Raw genomic sequence first — 20,593 nt, forward strand, 5'->3', positions numbered from 1 at the left:
TATTTTGCTCTGCTTGACTGTTTTTCTCTCTGCATTTTCTCACTTTTCTCGTTAAATTTATCCTTTGACTCGAGTTGTTCTGCAGACAGAGGCAGGCCGAGCACGTGGGGGGAGGGGCTGGTCTGGGAAGGCCCTTAGGGTCCCGCGGCATTACACCACCTGATGAGTAAGTGCTGATAGATAACTCACCCTTCACAGCTGAGCTCAGTGCCGTTACGGTGGTGTTGGTTTCTAAACAGGTGATACTTTGTTGCCTTCTGTGCTTTGTTATGGGGTTGTCTCTCCCTGAGATGCCCTTCTCGGTGTCTCTTTCCCCGGTAACCCACACGTGTTGGAGCAGCTGAAGGATGCCTTCCTTCCCCCCTCCGCCCCCTGCCTCCCCCTGGAATAGGCTCCAGCTGCTCTCTACTGTTGTACGTGTCTACTACTGCTTTAACACCTATCCGTTGTAGACGGGGTAATAGCTGTCATTTGTTGAATATATTGGTTTCCTGATTCCAGATATTTTATCACTGGGACTTCGTAGTTTCGATTCAGAAATGAGGTCAGAAATATGGGTGTGCATTTAAAAATATGCATATAAAATAAGTGGGAGAATGTATGAGAGAAAAAGGCAAGAAAAGATGCAAGAACATTTTTAGGAAGCTGATTGTATTTGTTAGGAGATCAGTTAGGGAAGGGTGAATGAATAATTAAAGCATGTTAAATAGTCATTTGCCTCAGCTGTCCCTTTGTGCTGTACACTTTATTTGGGTTTATTAACTTGATTATAAGATTTTCACAAAGGGACAGCTGAGGCAACCTTTTATTAACCTCCTCTTCTCCAGATTGAACATACGGGAAGGCTGGATCGTCCCCAAAACTGTTACATCTAAAAAGTGTTTTCCTTCTTGATATTTTTAGGTGATGACCAACCTAATAGCCAGCTGTCAGTTAATGATTAAAAAAAGATTTTCTAATGTCTTCTGCTTCCTTCTAATTCTGCCTCACCTGTATGGTATAGTTAAATGTGAGTTGTGACTAGTAAACTTTTCTCTTCATGAATATACTCAGAGTCTAAAGCTTATTGGCTTTCCTTATTATAGAACATTTGTTGACTTCATTGCATTTTCCCACTAGAATGGGTGGCCACAGTATGGGAACTGGAATTCACGGAAACTGAGCCTCTGGATCCCACCATAGAAGCAGAGATCGTGCAGACCGGACTGAGCGCGTTCACAAATCTCTATGACAGTCTTTTAACTTTTGCTGCTGGAGAGCTTGGAGCTACAGAGGTAAAAACAAACAAACAAAAAATCAAGCTAGCCATTTAGTTGTCAGAAGTGGAAGATAAAAATCCCTATTATCATCTAAAGCTTAGTCTTCTTAGTGTATAGTTCAGAAGGAGTATGATAAAGAGTGGCATAAAGAATGTGGTTCATTTATTGGGGTAGCCGCATAGCTCTCCTCCCAGAGGTTCAAGGTATTAATCTGTGATTCTTTTTCAAGACATGACCACTGTTTACAACAGCAAATTAAAGGAAAAGAATAAAGGCCAAGGCAAGGAGGGAAACCAGGTAAGCGAAATAGGAAAAGATGGCCAAGGACAATGCAGTAACAATTCGGGCATGCCTTAACTTTAGGAAAATTGGATATTAAACTGAAAAGTGATGAGTTGAATTAAAAATGGAAAAAAGAGTTCCTTTAAATACTGAGTTCTACCTATTACTATTTAGATCATTAACTGCTTTTCAAAAACTGAGGGACTCAAAAGCAGAACAAAGAATACTTAGATATTGACATCTCTGAAAGATCTAAATTACCAAAAATATTTCAGTTAGAGGTTTCATGTAGCTGTTCAAAAATTAAATCATCCTGTTAAACATTCATTAAGCGTAATGCTGAGTACCGCATAAAGTACCTCGGCAGATAACATGATGGTTAAGGTACAGAGCCTCCCCCTACCTGGGGGAGAGGGGAGAATTAAGCACTGGCTCTTGGGGCGCCCACTGGCATTGCACTGGCCAGGCATGTCCAGCGACCACATCCGCAGGCGTGGAGAAGCACCAGGCCACCGAAGTCTGCATTGTAGAAACTGCTCTAGGACAGGTTAGATGCCATCTCATAGGGGTATGGAAAAGGGAGCATGGTGAGATTGGGAAGGTCCCAGAAAGAAAGTAGCTAGCTGGAGGCAAGTCTTCACAAATGGATAGAATGTTGACTGCAGTAATGCGGGTCCTAGGGCAGCCTACGGAGGGATCATCACGGTGCGGATGTGCAGCGAGTGCCGAGGGGATGGGGGCAGGGCGGGGCACCCAGGACTGAGCTGTAAGTGGGGTCCACAGTGGGGTTCGAGGCTGAGGTGTTTGTGGTATACAAGGTTCAGGTCTAAGCATCATACATAGATTAACCCACTCATCCTCACATCCAGCTCTCGGAGGAAGAGGTGCTAGTGAGCCGTAGACTAAGGAACTTGAAGAGATCTGTTTCAGACGGATGTTCTTGACCGAAGATGGACTGAAGTGGGAAACGCTTTACTCAGAGAGGTCCCTGGGGACAGTACAGCTGACCCTTGAACAACACGGGTTTGAACTGCACAGGTCCACTTACATGCAGAGTTTTCCGGTAGTAACTACAGGACTCCACGATTCCAGTTGTTTGAGTCTGTGGATGCAGAACCATGGATGTGGAGGAACTGTGTCTGCAGAGGGCCGGCTCTGAATTCCACGAGGACTTTCGACTTGCCCTGTGTTGTTCAACAGCCAACTGTTCAACTGTGTTTTGCTCATCTGTTTTTTTTAATGTGTGTTACGGCGTGGTCTGGAGTTACGGTTGTGGAAACTGGGGAGGAGGGGTAACAACTAGGGACTTTTTTTCAGATGGAGTTAATAGAGTTTTGTGAACTTAGCTTTTATCAGGTATGAAATGCTGCAGAGGTGATTGGGTCCCCCAGGGTCACAGTTACAGGTGAGTGGAGTGGAGCTGAGGTGGCCTTAGGAATGAGGATGTAACTGATTTCTTCCAGAAGCTTCGTGGTGAAGGAAAGAGGAGAGTTTTCCCTGTCTTTTCAGGGAAGCAGGATATACAAGGTCTGATTTCTTGAACTTTTGTGAGCTTATGTTTTCTTAAAGTAGCCCAGAATAAACCATATCTAGTTCCTGCTATGTTTGGTTTATACAAATAACCTATTTCCTGTTCACATGTTTAATAGGAGAAAGCATAGAACCGTGATAAAATTAATAAGATTGTGGTTTATGCTCTAGGGTTTATTTCCTGTCTTACCTAGGCTATTTCTGAAATCTCTTGAGGGAGACACTTTCCGGTATTTCCTCTCCTGCTCCCATTGCCCATAGAACATTTCAATTTAAATAAATTGCTCTGATTTCTTCAGTTAGTAATTTGAGTGATAAATGAATTGGGGTACATTTGACATAGATGGAGAGTAACTTGTTTGCATAATTACTGATGTAGGGTGTCCCCATAGTCTTGGTGTAGCTTTTAGGTATAGTAATTTCAGAAATATATGTGCTTCTTACCCAAAGTTATTTTGAAAGGTTACCCAAATATATGTGCTTCTTACCCAAAGTTATTTTGAAAGGTTAATTAAGTTTCTTGTATAGTTATTTATCTTTGTAATTTTTTTGTTTTGTTTTGGTCACGCCATGCAGCTTGTGGGATCTTAGTTCCCCAACCAGGGATCAAACCCAGGCACTCAGCAGTGAAAGCGTGGAGTCCTCACCCCTGGACCGCCAGGGAATTCCCCTTGTAATTTTGAATAATACACTTTTAAATTTTGTTTTAGTCCCTGTGAAGATGACAAACATTTACAATTAGGAGCCAGAATGGTCTGTTCCTTTTTTTTATAAGGCACTAAAAGTACTCAGAAAAATCAGGTAATAGGAGATTTTCCCATTTCTCTAATTATTGGCTCTTATGGTTCGCCCCTCCCCCAGAGCATTTGGACCTTCTTCATGGAGAACAGCATTTCCCACAACGCGCTGATGGCCTTGTTCCATCACTTCGTTCAGATGGTCCTTAAGAAAAACGTCAGTGCCCAGCAGCGGGAATTTGGCCTTCATGCCGCTGGGCTTTATTTTCTGCTGCTGGAAGTACCAGGTACAGTATGTGTGTTTGGTGTGATAGGACAAGGCTTTTAGTTTTTAATTTGTCTACATCGTTTTGTACTTTGTTTCCTCACTCGGAGGCTAGGTGAGAGGAAATCTGTGAAGCACATGTCATGTTACAGGTGTTCCAGAAAGCTCTCCTGTTTTCCTGTAAATGTGTTTTCTGATGTTGTTATGCTGGGTTTGTAACCTAATACAAACAGTCCGAGAGGGGTAAGGCTGGAGGGGGTGTTTCAGAGCTCCGCTCCGACCCACCCCACCCAGCATACCATCCTGATACCGCCCTGCCTTCTGACACCCTGTCCAAGCTGAGAAAAGTGCTGGGGGGGAGGGGGAAGTGTTGTCTCCCCCGCGTGGCTGTGGACAGTAGTTGGGACCGTTCTCATCCAGTAGAGGCTGGAGCACAGCTACTAGGGCTGAGGAAGGAAGCCCGGGGGAGGGGTCTGTCTGTGATGCTCCCCCACTTCCTTCGGGTGGGAGCCATGAAGGAGTCCCTCCTCCCCACTCACCCCAGCCCAGGGCAGGAGAGAGTCGGGCGCAGAGGGAGCTGCAGCTGTGGGACCTTGAGTTCACGTGGAAGAGAAAATCAGGGTCAGCCGGCTTGCAGCTCGTCGTTGCTCGTGTCAGCGCGTTCATAGCAGATGTTAAGGGCCTATTCCATATGACTTGGGAATTAGTGAAGAGATATGTAAAGCCTGGAACACTGATTTGTTTTACTGCTAATGCTCCCATCATGACTTGAAATAATGAAATAAGCTCCCAAAGAACTCACTTGCTGAGCGATATCTCAGGTGTAACTGGGCTCTTAGCAAAGTGGTGGCCTTGGAAACCCAGTTTCACTCTTCTCTTCCTTGCTGGGCGCAGCGCCTTCTGATTAAGGTTGAGATTCAGCCCAGAGCTGAGGGCTGGCTGTTACTCGTAGGGCCACTTGCAGCTTTCCAGCAAGTCGTACTTCTGCCAGTTACCTTCTGTGTTTAAATGTTTCTGGATTATGGTTGGGGTACTGTTGATACTTAATATTTGATCACGGTTTGTTCTTTTTCAAGATCCCTTGCATTTCCATATGAATTTTAGGATTTGCGCGTCAACTTCTTTCCAAAAAGGCAGCTGGGGTTTTGACAGGGGTTGCATTCACTCTGTAGATCAGTGTGGGGAGTGTTGCTGTCTTAGCAGTGTTCAGTCTTCCAACGTGAACATGGACGTCTTTCCATTTATTTAGAGCTTTCATTGGTTTTGATGATGTTTTGTAGTTTTCAGGGTACAACTCTTGCACGTCCTTGGTTAAATTTATTCCTAAGTATTTTATTCTTTTCTGTGCTATAGTAGATGAAATTGTTTTCTTAATTTAATTTTCGAATTGTTTACTGGTGGTGTATAGAAGTACAGTTTATCTTTTTTATTGAAGTATAGTTGATTTCCAATTTTGTGTTAATTTCTTCTGTACAGTAAAGTTATTTAGTTTTATATATATACATACACACACACACACACACACACACACACCTGTTCTTTTTTATTTTCTTTTCCATGATGGTTTATCACAGGATATTGAATATAGTTCCCTGTGCTGTACACTAGGACCTCGTTGTTTATCCATCCTGTATATAATAGTTTGCATTTCCTAACCCCAAACTCCCAATCCATCCCTCCCCCACCCCCTCCTCCTCGGCAACCACAAGTTTGTTCTCTATGTCTGTGAGTCTGTTTCTGTTTCGTAGGTATGTACATTTATGCCATCTCTTAGATTCCACCTATAAGTAATATCATATGATATTTGTCTTTCTCTTTCTGACTTACTTCGCTTAGTATGATAATCTTTAGGTCCATCTGTGTTGCTGCAAATGGCCTCATTTCATTCTTTTTTATGGCTGAGTAGTATTCCATTGTGTATACAACATCTTCTTTATCCATTTATCTGTCGATGGACACTTAGGTTGTTTCCATGTCTTGGCTATGGTTTTTATTTTTTTTAATATTCATTTATTTTGGCTGCACTGGGTCTTCGTTGTGGCACGTGGGATCTTTGTTGGGGCATGCAGGGTCTTTAGTTGCAGCATGTGGACTTCTTAGTTGCGGCATGCGAACTATTAGTTGTGGCATGCATGTGGGATCTAGTTCCCTGACCAGGGATTGAACCCAGGCCCCCTACATTGGGAGCATGGCATCTTACTCACTGGAGCACCAGGGAAGTCCCTTGGCTGATTTTTGGTTATTGATCCTGTACCCTGAAACCTTGCGGAACTCATTTACTGGTTCCAATAGGATTTTCTATATATAAGATCATGTCATCTGTGAATAGACATAATTTTCCTTATTCCTTCCCTGTCTGTCTATACTTACTTGTGTGTGTATGTTTTAAGTGCTTGCTTTGGGTGTACAATAAGTACTTAAATAGTCTATCTTCCAATAATATTCTACTTATTTATAGATAATGTTAAATCTTAAGACAGTGTGCTTTCCTTTCTCCCCTCCTGTTTGTGCTGTTGTAGTTATACGTTGAATTTCTGTGTGTCATAAACCACACAATTTATTCATAACATTTTTCTCTGAATTATCTTTTAAATAATTTTTTTAGAAAATGAAAAAATAAATGTCTTTTCTTTTTAAAAGATTTCATCGCATGTGATTTTCTTTTGGCCTGAAGAACTCTCTTTGACTCTTCTCATGCTGTGCATCTGTTAGCCGTCCACCGTCTTGGATTTTGATTCCATGAAAGTATCTTTCACCTTCAAGAATGTTTTTGCTGAGTATAGAATTCTAGGTTGACAGATTTTTTTCTTTCAGTGCTTTTTGGGTGTTATTGCATTGTCTTCTGGTTTACTTCACTTCTGATGAGAAGTCTGCGTGACTCTTATCATTGCTGTTCTGTAGGTTTGTGTCTTTTTTTTGGCGTGGTTACCTTGAAGATTTTCTCTATTAGTTTGTTTTGATTTGATTAGATTATTATTAGTTTCGATTTGATTAGATTATCTACCCTTTGGTGTGATTTCCTTGGTGTTTATCATAGTTTGGTTCATTGAGCTTCTTGGGTCTGTGAATTTGTAGTTTTTAACAAATTTGGAAATTTTCCAGTTATTATTCCTTCAGGTATTTTCTTCCCTCTCTTTTTTATGGAATTCCAATTACTCGTATGTTAGATTGCTTGATATCCTCCCATGGGTCCCAGGGCCTTTATTAACTTTTTTTTGTTTCTGTGCTTCTGTTTCTTAAAGTTCACCTGCCTTTGTTCCTGTAGCATCTCATCAACTGTTGAGATCATCCAGTGAAGTTTTCTTTTTCAGATCCAGAAGTTCCATTTGATTCTTTAAAATATTTTCATTTCTTGCTTTGTTTGCTACTGTTTAATTCTTGAGCTTATTTATAATATCTGCCCTAAGGTTCTTCTCTGCTTGCTCTGTCATTTCTTGGACTGTTTCTAGTGACGATTCCCTTCTCACCACAGGGCACGTTTTCCTCTCTCTGGATGCCCAGTACATTTTTATTGGATGCTGGACATTTTGAATGTGAAGTTTTTGAGTGTCTTGATTTTGTTGTTTTCCTTTAAGTATGTTTTGATAGGCAGCTATTGGTGCATTAACTTGGTCTTTTTGAGGCTTGTTTGAAAGCTTTGTTGGGGCAGCTGTAAAGTAGCCTTTACTCTGGAGCTAGTTTAGCCCTGCTGTTAAGGTGTGTTTCTCTCCGAGTGTGTCGTGAATGTTCCAGGTCACTGTGGCTGGCTGGGGCTCCGACGTATCTCTCCCCTGTGTGCGTTCCGAAAACCGTCCATCTCCCACCTGCTTGGAGGTTTTCTTTGCCCACCGTCATGGATTTCGCCCCATGCGTCCTAGCTAAGGTCAGCCCTGTGCAGACCTCTCAGCACTGTCTCCATGTGGCTTCCTCGTTTCCAGTGCTCTGCTCCGTGCATTCCAGCTACCCGGCCTTCCTGACACTGATCCTTGTATTCCTGACGTAGTAAGTCCATCAGAATGTGCTTGGGGTCACCGTTTTTCTGCTGTTGTCCAGACATTGCCTCCAGACACAGAATCGGGTCAATTTTAGGGTTTATCTCACTGGTTTCCCTTTTCTCAGGGATTGTGTGGCTAGGCTACCTCTTGCTCTGGGTCTTAGATGGTCACTTTATAAATTTCTATCCAGTTGTATAGTTGTTTATGGCAGGAAGAAAAGTGTAAAACCAGTTACTCTGCTACGGCCAGCTGCGGAAATCTCATTATTTATTTATGATGAGGCCTGTTGCTCACTGCCTAGGGCTGAAGTTGAATGGAACTTTTTTGCTAAAGGTTCACTGTTATTCAAAGTTAAGGAAAAGTCTGGTTTTGCTTTTTAATTTTTCGTTGTTGTTACAGACTTATTTCAAGACAATTAAACCTACCCTGCTTACTCTTTATTCTTTACGAATAGGCAGTATAGCCAACCAAGTTTTCCACCCAGTGATGTTTGACAAATGTGTTCAGATTCTAAAGAAGAGCTGGCCTCAGGAATCCAGCTTGAATCAGAAAAGAAAGAAAGAACAACCGAAGAATGCTCAGGCCAACCCAAGGGAGAGTAGGAAGAGAGGAAGGCCCCCCAGGAAAGAGGAGATGGAGGTAAGAGGGAGTGGAGTCATGAAGCATATCTGATTTATTTAAGAATTTATATTAAGGTAGAGTTTCAGGGGTCACGATTATACCAAAGCCCTAGCGTGCTGTCCGCCATCCTTCCCGTAGGACTTGCGGTCGCCTCGTGTACCGCTGAGCATACGTTCCCCTTACCATCTTCCCAGCCTCCCCATCATCTCTCTCCCACCTTGTTCCCAGGTGTGCTCACCACAGGCCAACAAGTGTGTTTGCCACATTATCTTATTGTCATTAGAGACGGTGGTCGAAGTATCCTGAGGACTCTCGTCCATAGAACATAATAGAATAACGTTAATTCCTAATTTTTGTGTGACTGGGTAGGGTGGTAGAGGTTCATTGACACCAGAACTTCTAAGAAACCCAAGAGATCTCACTGACGTGAAAGTATGGAACTGGAAACTGTGGTAGCTTCCATCTGGTCCAGCGGCTAGCGGCTGCGGCGGTGGAGACCCCGAGCAGTCGAGGTGCCTGGTCAGCGACCCAGCGCCCACCTGGAGTTTCACTGCCCTTGACTGGGTACATGGAAACCATGGGACAAACTATTAGGCAGTACTACACAGTCAGCTGTACATTTCTTCATAATCTAGATGGATGAAGTGATTGAAGAAGAGGATGAAGAGAATATTTTTTTTTCTTCCCGAGACCTTTGTCAAATTCGAAATGCCATCTTTCACGTCTTGAAGAATTTTTTAAGGCTTCTGCCCAAGTTTTCCCTGAAAGAAAAGCCACAGTGTGTACAGAATTGTGTAGAGGTAAGTGAGAATTCCAGGAACCTTGGGCAAGTTCAAAGAGCGAGGACAAGGGCTAATACTTAAAGAGTGGGAAAAACCAGGCCTTTTCTTGGTCTCTGTTTTCCAGGTCTTCGTTGCATTGACTAATTTCGAACCAGTTCTACATGAATTTCATGTTACACAAGCCAGGTGAGCCATTAAATCTTCCAGTGCTAACGTTTAATTATGGTACAGTGAGTTTTGCTCCATCAGAAGCCTTACTGCCATTTTACCCTAATTGGCACACAGGTAGAATTTATTCACTTAAATATAGCTTATAGGGTTAGGAGCTATTCCAAGTGAAATCACATCCATTAACTAATCTTTTGCTTTTTTTTTTTTTAGAAACCTTAACCAAGCAAAATACATACCAGAACTGGCCTATCATGGATTGTATTTGCTGTGCTCCCCAATTCACAGAGAAGGAGATAAGGTAAAGGAGACAGGACCCCACTGAGTTGCTGGTTGAAGTGAAAGCATGTGGGTCGTGGGATGGAAAACGCTGGAAGCATTCGATGTGATGCCGTGTGAACTCACTAGGTCATCGTCATGACTTGAGGACGTTTGTATAATGAAAATCATCCCCGTCACTACGTGGTGCCCACTGTTCATTCCAGGCTTATATCCAAGTACCTGGTGGCCACAGGAAGTTCTTGTTGGGTTAAGGCATAAAGAATGGTTCCAGTGTGACCTGGGTAGAGGAAAAGATAAGCTACTGAGCATTACTTTTACAGAAGTATTTACCAAACTCTTCTGAGAAGAGTAGACAGTCACAGACTTCCCAGTTTCCCTCAGCAGTTCCTGTGTGCCCCTGTATTTCTGTTAGTGTTTGTGTTTTAGTGGATGATTGTGCAAACACGCTCCTAGTTAGCATTCATATATAGATTTGCCCCCAGTGACCTTCGAAGCCCCGCAGCTCTAGACACTGGAGTTAACAGCTTTTTAAGCAGTAGGGTGTTACTAAACCTGGATGTTGTTAATGAAACAGGAGTTTGCAAAAAACGTGACGGACCAAGGTCTTGTGCCTTTGGTGCCTGCGATACACCTAGTTTCCAGGGGAGCGATGTGTGAATGAGAAGGCCCTGGGCACTCGGGGCTCTGCACTTTGTCCAGACTTGGGCCTCCCCCCTCACTGCCTGTGTGTCCTCCTGTGAGGCCTCAGTTTCCTCATCTGGACAAAGAGGGTGAAAGGCTTCCCTTCCTCGTGGATTTCTCAGGAGGATTACAGGGAAGAATGCCTCTGCACAATGCCTGCTGTTTAGAAAGCGTCCCATGTTTCGTTAATTTATTATGTCTTTGTCACTTCTCTGTTTGAAATATGGATGTGATAGCATTCACAGTAAAACTTAATTCCTGTGCCCTTTTTAACATTTTAGAAGATAAGGAGGTTGGGAAATTATCCTTTCAGGCAACAGTGTCTCTAAGGACATGGTGTTTTTCATTGTGAAAGTGTTGCCCTGATGTTGGGCGAAATTGGCTGTGGCCTGACCTTTAATTACTTGACTTCGGACAACTCAGCTTGGGAGTCTTTTATTATGTATAAAATAGAGATAATAGTAAACGTATTAAGAACAAAATGGAAAAGCCTTGCCGACCTCGTGGAGTTGAGAGGTTTCAGAGAAAGTGTGGTCAGATCTAGTAACACATGGACATGCTTAATGCAATACCTGCCACATATTTGGTTTCCAGTAAATTGTTTTATCTACTGGATGAATGAATTAAGTAGCTGAGTAAATGATGTGTGATGGTATATTGGAAGGTGCTCTGTAAGCTTCAGGTGTAATACAGGTGTGATGGTATATTGGAAGGTGCTCTGTAAGCTTCAGGTGTAATACAGGTGTAAAGAATCATCACTTTCCTCTTTTCTGTAAGGGGTAATCAGTAGCATCCTTTGCCCTTCGTAAGTTACAACTAATTCTCTATAGTCCCTAATTTCTGGGCTGGAGTGAGAGAGGGCGAGCAGAGAAGCCAGCTGGAGTTCCTATCATTATCCGTAGGTAGCACTTTCACACTGCTGCGTTGTGCATGTATTGATACCTGGTCATCGTCCAGGAAGTGTTGAACCAAAACCTGTGTCAGCCTCCCTTAACTTCAGGTCCTTGAAGTGGTTCACTGTGGTCTGCATCACGGTCTCCAAGGCCCTGGGATTCTCTGTCATGCCTTAAATTGAATTTTCTTTTCTCTTCCAGGTTATCAGATGTGTTTTCCATCGAATGCTCTATGTAATATTAATGTTAGAAGTGGGCAAAGGCTCCCATCACGCCCCCCTTGCCATCACTTCTCCGGCCATCAGTGGTAAAAACCAGGCAGTCCAGTTTGTCAGGTGAAACACAGCTCGGATCTTTACTCTCTGTCGCTCTCCCAGTCTTCTGGAGCCTGTACTAACCAGGATTTCTGACACCTTTAGCAACTAACAAGTGTCTGGGCTGTTTGTGGTTCAGGGTTCAAAGTAAAGCACTTGGTAGCTCATCTGGTTTGTGTGGTCTGGGGTGTTGCGGGGATGAGGGGTCTGCAGTTTGTGGACCAGTCCGTGAAGTCAGCTCTGAGTTTTGGCAGCGGCCTTAGTATTAGCCGCTCCGAGTCTGCCTCCGCCTTTGCTTTTTCTCTCTCCTCTTAGTCTCCTTCTTTTTGTTCCTTGCCACTTTTTTTTTTTTTTTTTAACTTCTTTAGCAATAATTGATAGACTAATTCTCCCCTCAAGAGTCTCTTAGCGTCACCTGCGAAGTCCTGTGTCTGGCCTTTACTGGGGAAGACATGTTTGCTGTGTCCTCAGCTTTTCTTTCTGTTACTGGCTACTCGGCAGCAGCGTGGAGGTGGTGGGAAGAAGGGGAAGGTGTGTATGTGAGAGTGTGTACATACCTGGAAGCAGCCGCGGTGCGTGCTGTGGGTGCAGGCGTGGGGTGTGGATGCTGGAATCCAGGTGCAGGCTGCTGTCTGATCCTTGAGCGAGTGTCTCGTTAAGGACTTTTTTAAACATTAAATAACTAAGATGTTTTAAGTAGAAACGCTCATTTTAGTTCTTCCATGAGTTCGTGATGTCACCGATTGCAGTAATATTCCTATAATGGTACAAGGAAACTTAACACTGAAAATGGGTCCAATCTGGGCATTATAATAATTTCTCTTGGGGTTACAGTTTGGAGAGGCACTGTTAGAAATGCATTTCACTGGGCTGCCACCGGGTGGTACTGCGTCTCCATCTATCCTCTGCCTTAGTCTGAAGCGTCGTGGGCAGTCCGAGGGCCCTGTGAGGACGGCACCCCTGCCCCTCGCGGGCTGGCTGGCTGCTCGCAGCAGCTGGGAGAGGGCCCGGCCCGTGGCGGCGGGTGCTCTGCTGCGGCACTGTGTCTTCAGGCTCCAGGCACTCGCAGTGCCTGCAGTACAGGGGTGGGTGGTTTTTAACAGTTAGGCTTTCAAAAAGGTAGAAGTTTCTCTGTTTTTGAGAACAGATTCAAGGAACATTGCTACTTTATTGTCACTGTAGGTGTATTACAAACCGTGGCTGTGTTTCTTTCCTTTTGTAGCTCACTTGTGGATGAGCTAAAAGAAAGTATGTTTCCAGTCCTTCGTGTCTTACTCCAGCACATCTGTGTCAAGGTACTGTTTGCTTTAATGAGGGTGTATAAACACACATGAAGGTAAACGTGCGCGTGTGTTCTTGGAAATGAGTCTACATCATTACTGAACGTTGTTTTATTTAGTATATTCACTAGGTGTTCCCCTCTAGTGTGGTTTTCGGGGGAAAACAACTTTTTATTTTGGAAAACTTCAAATAGAAATAGAATAGCGTGACGAACACTGTCTTCAGTGATTTTGTATAAGCTGTAGCTCCTCCAGCACATACGCACACTGGATTTTTCTTCTGAAGCAGATTTCATCATACCCTTTCAGACATAAATATTTCATGTCTCTCTCTAAAGGATAGGAACTCGTTAAAAACATAACCACAAAATATTAACACACCTAAAAAATTCACAGTAATTCCTTAATATTGTCCAGTATCCGGTCAGTGTTTGCATTTCTACTATTGTCTCATAAATTTTTATAACAGTTTGGACAGATGATTCTTTACCTGAACTCTATGGACCCTAGGGGTCCGTAAACTCTCTGAATTTAGGCTCTGAGGAGTGGGCTTACAGGTTTCTTATAGGCTAGTTTCCCAAGGGGTCTGAGACCTAGAACTGGTTAGTCATTTCTGTAACATGTAAACGCTCGGCACTGTCGCGGAGCCAGGTGCACCCAGCGATCATCCGATCGCACTACCACATGCGTCTCCGTCGTCCTGCTGTGGGTACTGGCTGGGCAGCTTCTCAGGGTCTGTGTTTCAGGTGGTCGATAAATCCGAGTACCGGACCTGTGCAGCTCAGTCCCTGGTCCAGCTGCTCAGCAAGCTTCCTTGTGCGGAATATGCTTCTTTCGTGGCCTGGCTTTATGGATATTCACGAAACGCCAAGGTAGGAGCTACATCTGCCTGAAATCGTGGCTCCTGGCTCTGCAACCTTCTAGTGACGGCCAGATCTGAAGATCTGTTTCTGAAGATTAGTTTTCTTTGTCTCTGACGGAGATGCGTGTGGTTTTGCTTTACCAGATCCCATACCGGGTGTTCACTCTTGATGTTGCCTTGGCTCTGCTGGAACTGCCTGAACGAGAGGTGGACGGCACGCTGGCCCCGGAGCATCAGAAGTTCCTGAAGCATAAGTTCTTGGTGCAGGAAATCATGTTTGCCCGCTGCGTAGACAAGGCCCCGACTGTGCGCAGCAAGGCACTGTCCAGTTTTGCGCACTGCCTGGAGTCCTCTGCTACAGCCGCGTCAGAGAGCGTCCTGGAACTTCTGGCTAACAGTGAGTGTGCCGAGCACCACGAGACCGGGTCTGGCTCCTGCTGGTCCAGAAGGTGCGGCGGCAGGAATGATAGGTGTGCTGTGATAGACTGGGACCCTCAGAGACCCTTTCAGTAGGTTTTACTGTCGAATGACTTCTTGGACGAGCCTTTTTAAGCAGTTCACGTGTTCTTGACCTCAGGCTGAGGTTGTTGGCCGCTCTCACTATTCCTTTGCATCGTTGGTATTGGCTGTATCGGGTCTGATGACCAGTTTAATGCACAGCCAAGGAGAACACTGAACTGTCAGCATTTAGACTCTGTCTTGTCTTCAGGCCTAATTATCTGGGTTTTGATTCCTCTGTAAATATTTATGTATGGTTTTTGATACTAAGACTTTTCTCTCTTATCTACCGGCTTACTTTTAGCTCCTGCAGTTTCAGGAATAGAGAGCCACCATGACACTTCACTGAAAAATTCATCAGGTAATGAAATGGGTCAATATATTATCAGATATTGAATAATTGTCCTTTTAATTAAAGGGCTTGCTGACTATTTGCATGTTTTTTTCTATCTCCATATTACCTGTTTTAATACTGCACTTTTTTTCTTCATCAAAGAAATTGAAATTCATTTCAGTAATGATGTGTAGTAACTTAAACGTGGAATATGCCATGCTTATATTACTTAAAGGTATAACAAGTTTTTACTGTACTGACTGGGCCTTTTTAAAATTTATTTTTAAGCTTTTTCCTATCAGAGGCAGACATTTAACCCTTCTGGAGGCTCAGAGGTGATCAATATAGACAACAGTGGTGAAACAGCTGGATATAGGGGTATGTCAGATTTTATCCCTATCAGATGAGTAATAACTTGGATTTCAGACAACTGTAAGTAGAGCCTCAAAACCTTGGAATTTTTTTCTAACTAATTCACCCTCAAGAATTGGAACTCTTTTTTCCCTTAAAAGTAGATTAATTTTTATTTTATATCTTGAATCAATGTCTTTGCACTATACTGTATTTCATTTTAAGATAAAGAATAAGCTACATTTCACTTGTCGTGTACTGAAACCCAGTATTTCTGTCACACTTAAGAGAATGTTAGCAAATATTTTATTTCCTTAGTGAAGTCCGTTGTTCTGAACACTTGGGTTTGCTGGCCAGAAAGGACCAGTTACTAGGAAAGGTGCAATAGAAATTAAATTTGTGTTTGGAGAAAAGTCATCACGGAAGAGGGGAAAAGATAAACAATACTATGGTACTCACCCTTGTGTCTGTTTTTTATTCCTTATTACTTTTTCCACCTGGCATCTTGACTCTGATTAAGCCATCCCAGAATCCATTTTTAATACATGGTAGGGAAATGTGAGCCCAAGCTTCCATTGAAAAAGTTCAGAATTTAGATAATTTCTCTTCACCAGCAGTATGAACCGTTCTTTAATGGGTCGTACACATCGTGTGGCGTGGTTATAGGGTGCTCTCTCCCATGGATCCCAGCACAGGATTCTGAACACAGATGATGCCTGTTCTCTTTCAGTGACTTATTGAAGCCAGAATAATCTGGGATGGTAAAGTGTCAGTGTGATTCAGGAGGGAAGAAACACACCTGGGCTAGGTAGTAGATAGACCTGGAGCTACTCTCAGATTCTGTTTCTGTCTAGCTGTATGGTCTTGAGAAAGTCACTTTCCTTTTCTGGGCTTCTCCTTCACTTATACTATGACTTAGCATAATGTAGTAGGGGAAAAACTACATTAGAAATGAGAGGCAATCTGAATTCTGATACTATTGTAAATGAAATTGCTTTCTTAATTTCATTTTTGAATTGTTTATTGCTAGGTTTTACAACTGATTTTTGATGATTGATCTTGTGTCCTGTGACACTGTTAAATTTGTTACTAGCCTTAAAAGGTTTTGTGTGTGTGTGTGTGTGTGTGTGTGTGTGTGTGTGTGTGTGTGTGTGTGTGAGATTCCTTAGGATTTTCTACATATCAGATCATGCCATCTGTGAATAGAGTTATTTGTTTTATCCAGCCTGAATGCCTTTATTTCTTTTTCTTTCCTATTTTCCCCGGCTAGGACCTCTAGTGGTGTTGAAAAGAAGTGGGGAAAGCAGAGGTCCTTGTCTTTCTTCTGTTCTTAGAGGGAAAGCTTTTCGTCTTTCACCATTGAGTGGTTAGCTGTGAGTTTTTTCAGGATGGCCTTTATCGGTGTGCAGGAGTTTCCTTCTGAGTTTGTTGAGTGTTTTTATCATGAATAGGTATAGGATTTTGCAAATACTTTTTCTGCATCTATGGAAATGATCACGTGGCCTTTGTCCTTTGTTCTATGGTGGTATATCACAGTGAGTGATTTTCCCATGTCCTGGGATAAATCCCAAGCATGGGGCTTCCCTGGTGGCGCAGTGGTTGAGAATCTGCCTGCCAATGCAGGGGACACGGGTTCGAGCCCTGGTCTGGGAAGATCCCACATGCTGCGGAGCAACTAAGCCCGTGTGCCACAGCTACTGAGCCTGCGCATCTGGAGCCCGTGCTCCGCAACAAGGGAGGCCGCGACGGTGAGAGGCCCGCGCACCGCGATGAAGAGTGGCCCCCACTTGCCACAACTAGAGAAAGCCCTTGCACAGAAACGAAGACCCAACACAGCCAAAAATAAATAAATAAATGAATTAATTTTTAAAAAAACTTTCTAAAAAAAAAAAAAAAAGAAAAATCCCAAGCATGGCGTATAATCCTTTTTGTATCTTGCTAGGTTTAATTTGCTAATATTTTGCTGAGGCTTTTATGTCTATATTCAGGAGGGATTTGAGTCTGTTGTACTCTTGAGCTGTTTTGTCTGGTTTTGCTCTCAGGATAATACTGGCTTCACAGAGGGAGGTGGAAAGTGAAACAGAAGAGATTCTGTTTTTTGAAAGAGTTTATGAAGCATTGGTATTAATTTTTGTTAATTGGCGATTTTGTTAACATTTGGCAGACTTTTCCAGTAAAGCTGTCTGGTCCTGGCCCTTTGTGTATGGGGGGAAGTGTGTCTTTGTTTCTTCTTGAGTCAGTTTCCCTAATTCTTATCTTTGTAGAAATTTCATCTAGGTTACTTAATTTGTTAGCATAAAATTGTTTGTAGTGTTCGTAGTGTAACCTTCTTATTTCTGTAAAGTCAGTAGTAATGTTCCCTCGTTCATTCCTGATTTTAGCAATTTGACTCTTCTCTCTTATTTTCTTAGTCTAGGAAAATGTTGTTAATTTTGTTGATATTTTTCAAGGAACCTACTTTGATTTCATTGATTTTCTTTATTGCTTTCCGTATTCTGTTTCATTTTTTAATGTTCTTTCTTGTACCTCAGCAGTTCTTAAGTGTGGTTTGGGGTCCCTAAGCCTCCTTCAGTGGGTCCTTGAAGTGAATACAGTTTTCATAATAATATCTAGATGTCATTTACCTTCTACACTCTGATTTTCTCACAAGTGTAACTTGGAGTATTGCAGAGGTCCCAGACAGGCAGAAGCAGATAGAAGCAGAGATGAGAATCCATCAGTTGTCTTTTATTAAGCCAGACATTAAAGAGTTTGCAAAAATGTAAATCAGTGGCATTCTTTTCACTAAATTTTTTTTGTTTTGGACAATAGTTATTTTTTAGTTAAAAAATATACCATTTATAAGTGACGTGCCTTGCTATTTTAAAATGAATTATTAAATTTTTTTACAATTCTCAGTTTAAATTTCTAATTCATATTAAAAGATATAATCCACGTTAAAAAAGCTCTTAGGGGTCTTCAGTAATTTCTAATAGTGTAAAGGGACCATTTATGGAAAGGTTTTAAAGCTACTGTTATGTATTGTTTTACTTAGTCTTTAAAAAACCCGATGGCTGGGGCTTCCCTGGTGGCGCAGTGGTTGGGAATCTGCCTGCCAATGCAGGGGACGCGGGTTCGAGCCCTGGTCTGGGAAGATCCCACATGCCGCGGAGCGACTAGGCCTGTGAGCCACAACTACTGAGCCTGCGCGTCTGGAGCCTGTGCCCCGCAACGGGAGGGGCCGCGATAGTGAGAGGCCCGCGCACCGCGATGAAGAGTGGCCCCCGCTTGCCACAACTAGAGAAAGCCCTCGCGCAGAAACGAAGACCCAACACAGCCATACATACATACATACATACATACATAAATAAATAAAAAGAATGTAAGCAGACAAGAATAGCATTAAAAAAAAAAAAAAAAAAACCCGATGGTTTAGATCTTACCATTTGTAGTAAACAGAATAGAGATCTAAATAATTCATTCAGAATTTTAGACTTAGGAGCCTGGATTTAAAACTAAATTTTCCAGAATTTATGCCCTTTTAAAATTTTACTACTCTGCCTTTTGCATTATTGTGAATAGCTAATTATTTGAATTTTCTTCTTTTTCTATGTCATTTCATGCTCTGATTTCTTATGATTTAAAACCAGCTAATGAGTCAGTCTTGGATTACAGCATGTTCTCAGGATTGTGTGGTGTTCTCAGGCTGTAATGACTGTGATGTTTCCTCAACAGGAAGAGGTCTCATGATGATGTTGAGGAGCAGGGTCGGAGACGAGAAGACCAACGTCAGGAAGTCTGCACTCCAGGTGTGAGTTTTTCTGGACATTCTTTTCATGTACTCTTTTTAAGCACTAAGAACTTGAAGATGCAAGAGACTATTTTAAAAACCCTTTGGCCATATTCATTACTCACTTTTCTCCCAATGTTAGTTCACCTTGTTCCTGTTAAATGTAAATTACATAGATGAACTGAAGGATCATCTGTTCTTAAGTGTTCCTACTGGGTTGCTGGCTTTTTAGGAATCACAATTTTATATCCTTAATTTCATTTTTTAGAATAAGGATTCTTAACCTGGGGACCATGGATGGATTTTGATAGGGTTCATGAAACCCCTGAAATTGTTTCAGAGTACTAGTTTGTATAAAATGTATGTCAAGTTTTCTCCAGAAAGGTGTTAAATTTCATCAGATTCTAAAAGGTGGGATGTTACTGGGAAGGGGGATGGATCTATGATCTCAAAAATGAAAGAATCACAAACTTAAAAGGCAGTGTTTTGTCTGCAGTTTTGCTTTTTGTATTGACATTATGCCTAAGTCACCCCTTCATGTTACACATGACCTTCTAGGTCTTAGTGAGCATTTTGAAGCACTGTGACGTCTCGGGTATGAAAGAAGAGCTGTCCATCCTGCAGGACCGGTGTCGGGACCTTGCTGTGTCTGTCCGCAAGCAGGCCTTGCAGTCTCTCACCGAGCTTCTTACGGTGAGACGCAGCCACCGTGTGTCTGATGGGTGGTATTTTACGTTACAAATAATTCAGCTTGATGAAGTACCTGTTAGAAACTCTCCTAAGTCCGCTGTAGGACTCTACAGTGTAAGAGAAAGGAATCTGTCCATTACCTCTGGTAGATTGCATTTCATATTAAATATAATATGACTAATGCTAGAGAATGCTAATGGTTAGCATTCTCTTGACTTCAGGTTAAATCTCATATAGAAATGTGAATTTTAAAATTAATTTGGTTAGGCAAGAGGCCTAGATTAATTTTTGTCCATTAAAACCTATATAGGTGATATTGCCAAAAGAGCAGATCCACTAATCTATATATAATTTACTTTTGCCAAATAATTAGTTTTTGAAGAATTTTAAAAGTGAGTTTTTTTCTTTATTTCGTGATAGAAGGCATTAAGCAATGCATGTTTTGACTTTCTCTGTTAGCATCTATTCTAATTACTCCTTAGGATAAAAATTTATTATTTGCTCTCGATCGTGAATTACGAAAAAGTGCTGCTTCACTACCAATAATAAGATAATCACTGTGTAAGTCTAAAATTCCAGTATGGGATTTCCCTGGTGGCGCAGTGGTTAAGAATCTACCTGCCAATGCAGGGTACACAGGTTCAATCCCTGGTCCGGGAAGATCCCACATGCCACGGAGCAGCTAGGCCCGTGTGTCACAACTACTGGACCTGTGCTCTAGAGCCCATGCTCCGCAACAAGGGAAGCCACAGCAATGAGAAGCCCGTGTGCAGCAACGAAAACCCAATGCAGCCAAAAATAAATAAATAAATAAATTTAAAATTTCAGTATGCACTGATTTACAGTTACTGGAGCTTGAATTTGGTTTTCACATATATTTGGAATGTTGTTTTTTTTCCCACTGTATGTTTTATTTGTAATTATGTGAGCAACTACTTGTAACATATCCTAAAACATCGATCACAGCTTCCCCGATTTGTGTTCAGACCTGTGATAGCGTAGGCGTCTTTATGACTTCCTG

At 42.3% G+C, this 20,593-nt stretch overlaps 1 protein-coding gene across 1 annotated transcript in view; it reads left to right on the forward strand.

The window, feature by feature from the left end:
- The window catches only part of NCAPD3 (non-SMC condensin II complex subunit D3), a 59,483-nt gene that overhangs the window by 1,309 nt on the left and 37,581 nt on the right, over positions 1 to 20,593 (forward strand). Inside the window, exons 2-15 of the mRNA XM_036862294.1 lie at positions 1,120 to 1,274; positions 3,933 to 4,095; positions 8,502 to 8,686; positions 9,304 to 9,468; positions 9,575 to 9,636; positions 9,832 to 9,919; positions 11,676 to 11,809; positions 13,011 to 13,083; positions 13,815 to 13,940; positions 14,075 to 14,327; positions 14,733 to 14,789; positions 15,051 to 15,140; positions 18,828 to 18,901; positions 19,441 to 19,575. Coding sequence (XP_036718189.1) covers positions 1,120 to 1,274; positions 3,933 to 4,095; positions 8,502 to 8,686; positions 9,304 to 9,468; positions 9,575 to 9,636; positions 9,832 to 9,919; positions 11,676 to 11,809; positions 13,011 to 13,083; positions 13,815 to 13,940; positions 14,075 to 14,327; positions 14,733 to 14,789; positions 15,051 to 15,140; positions 18,828 to 18,901; positions 19,441 to 19,575 — 1,760 coding nt within the window. The remainder of the gene's footprint in view (positions 1 to 1,119; positions 1,275 to 3,932; positions 4,096 to 8,501; positions 8,687 to 9,303; positions 9,469 to 9,574; positions 9,637 to 9,831; positions 9,920 to 11,675; positions 11,810 to 13,010; positions 13,084 to 13,814; positions 13,941 to 14,074; positions 14,328 to 14,732; positions 14,790 to 15,050; positions 15,141 to 18,827; positions 18,902 to 19,440; positions 19,576 to 20,593) is intronic.

The sequence above is a fragment of the Balaenoptera musculus genome, chromosome 8 (assembly GCF_009873245.2).
Source record: "Balaenoptera musculus isolate JJ_BM4_2016_0621 chromosome 8, mBalMus1.pri.v3, whole genome shotgun sequence".
NCBI lineage: Eukaryota > Metazoa > Chordata > Mammalia > Artiodactyla > Balaenopteridae > Balaenoptera > Balaenoptera musculus.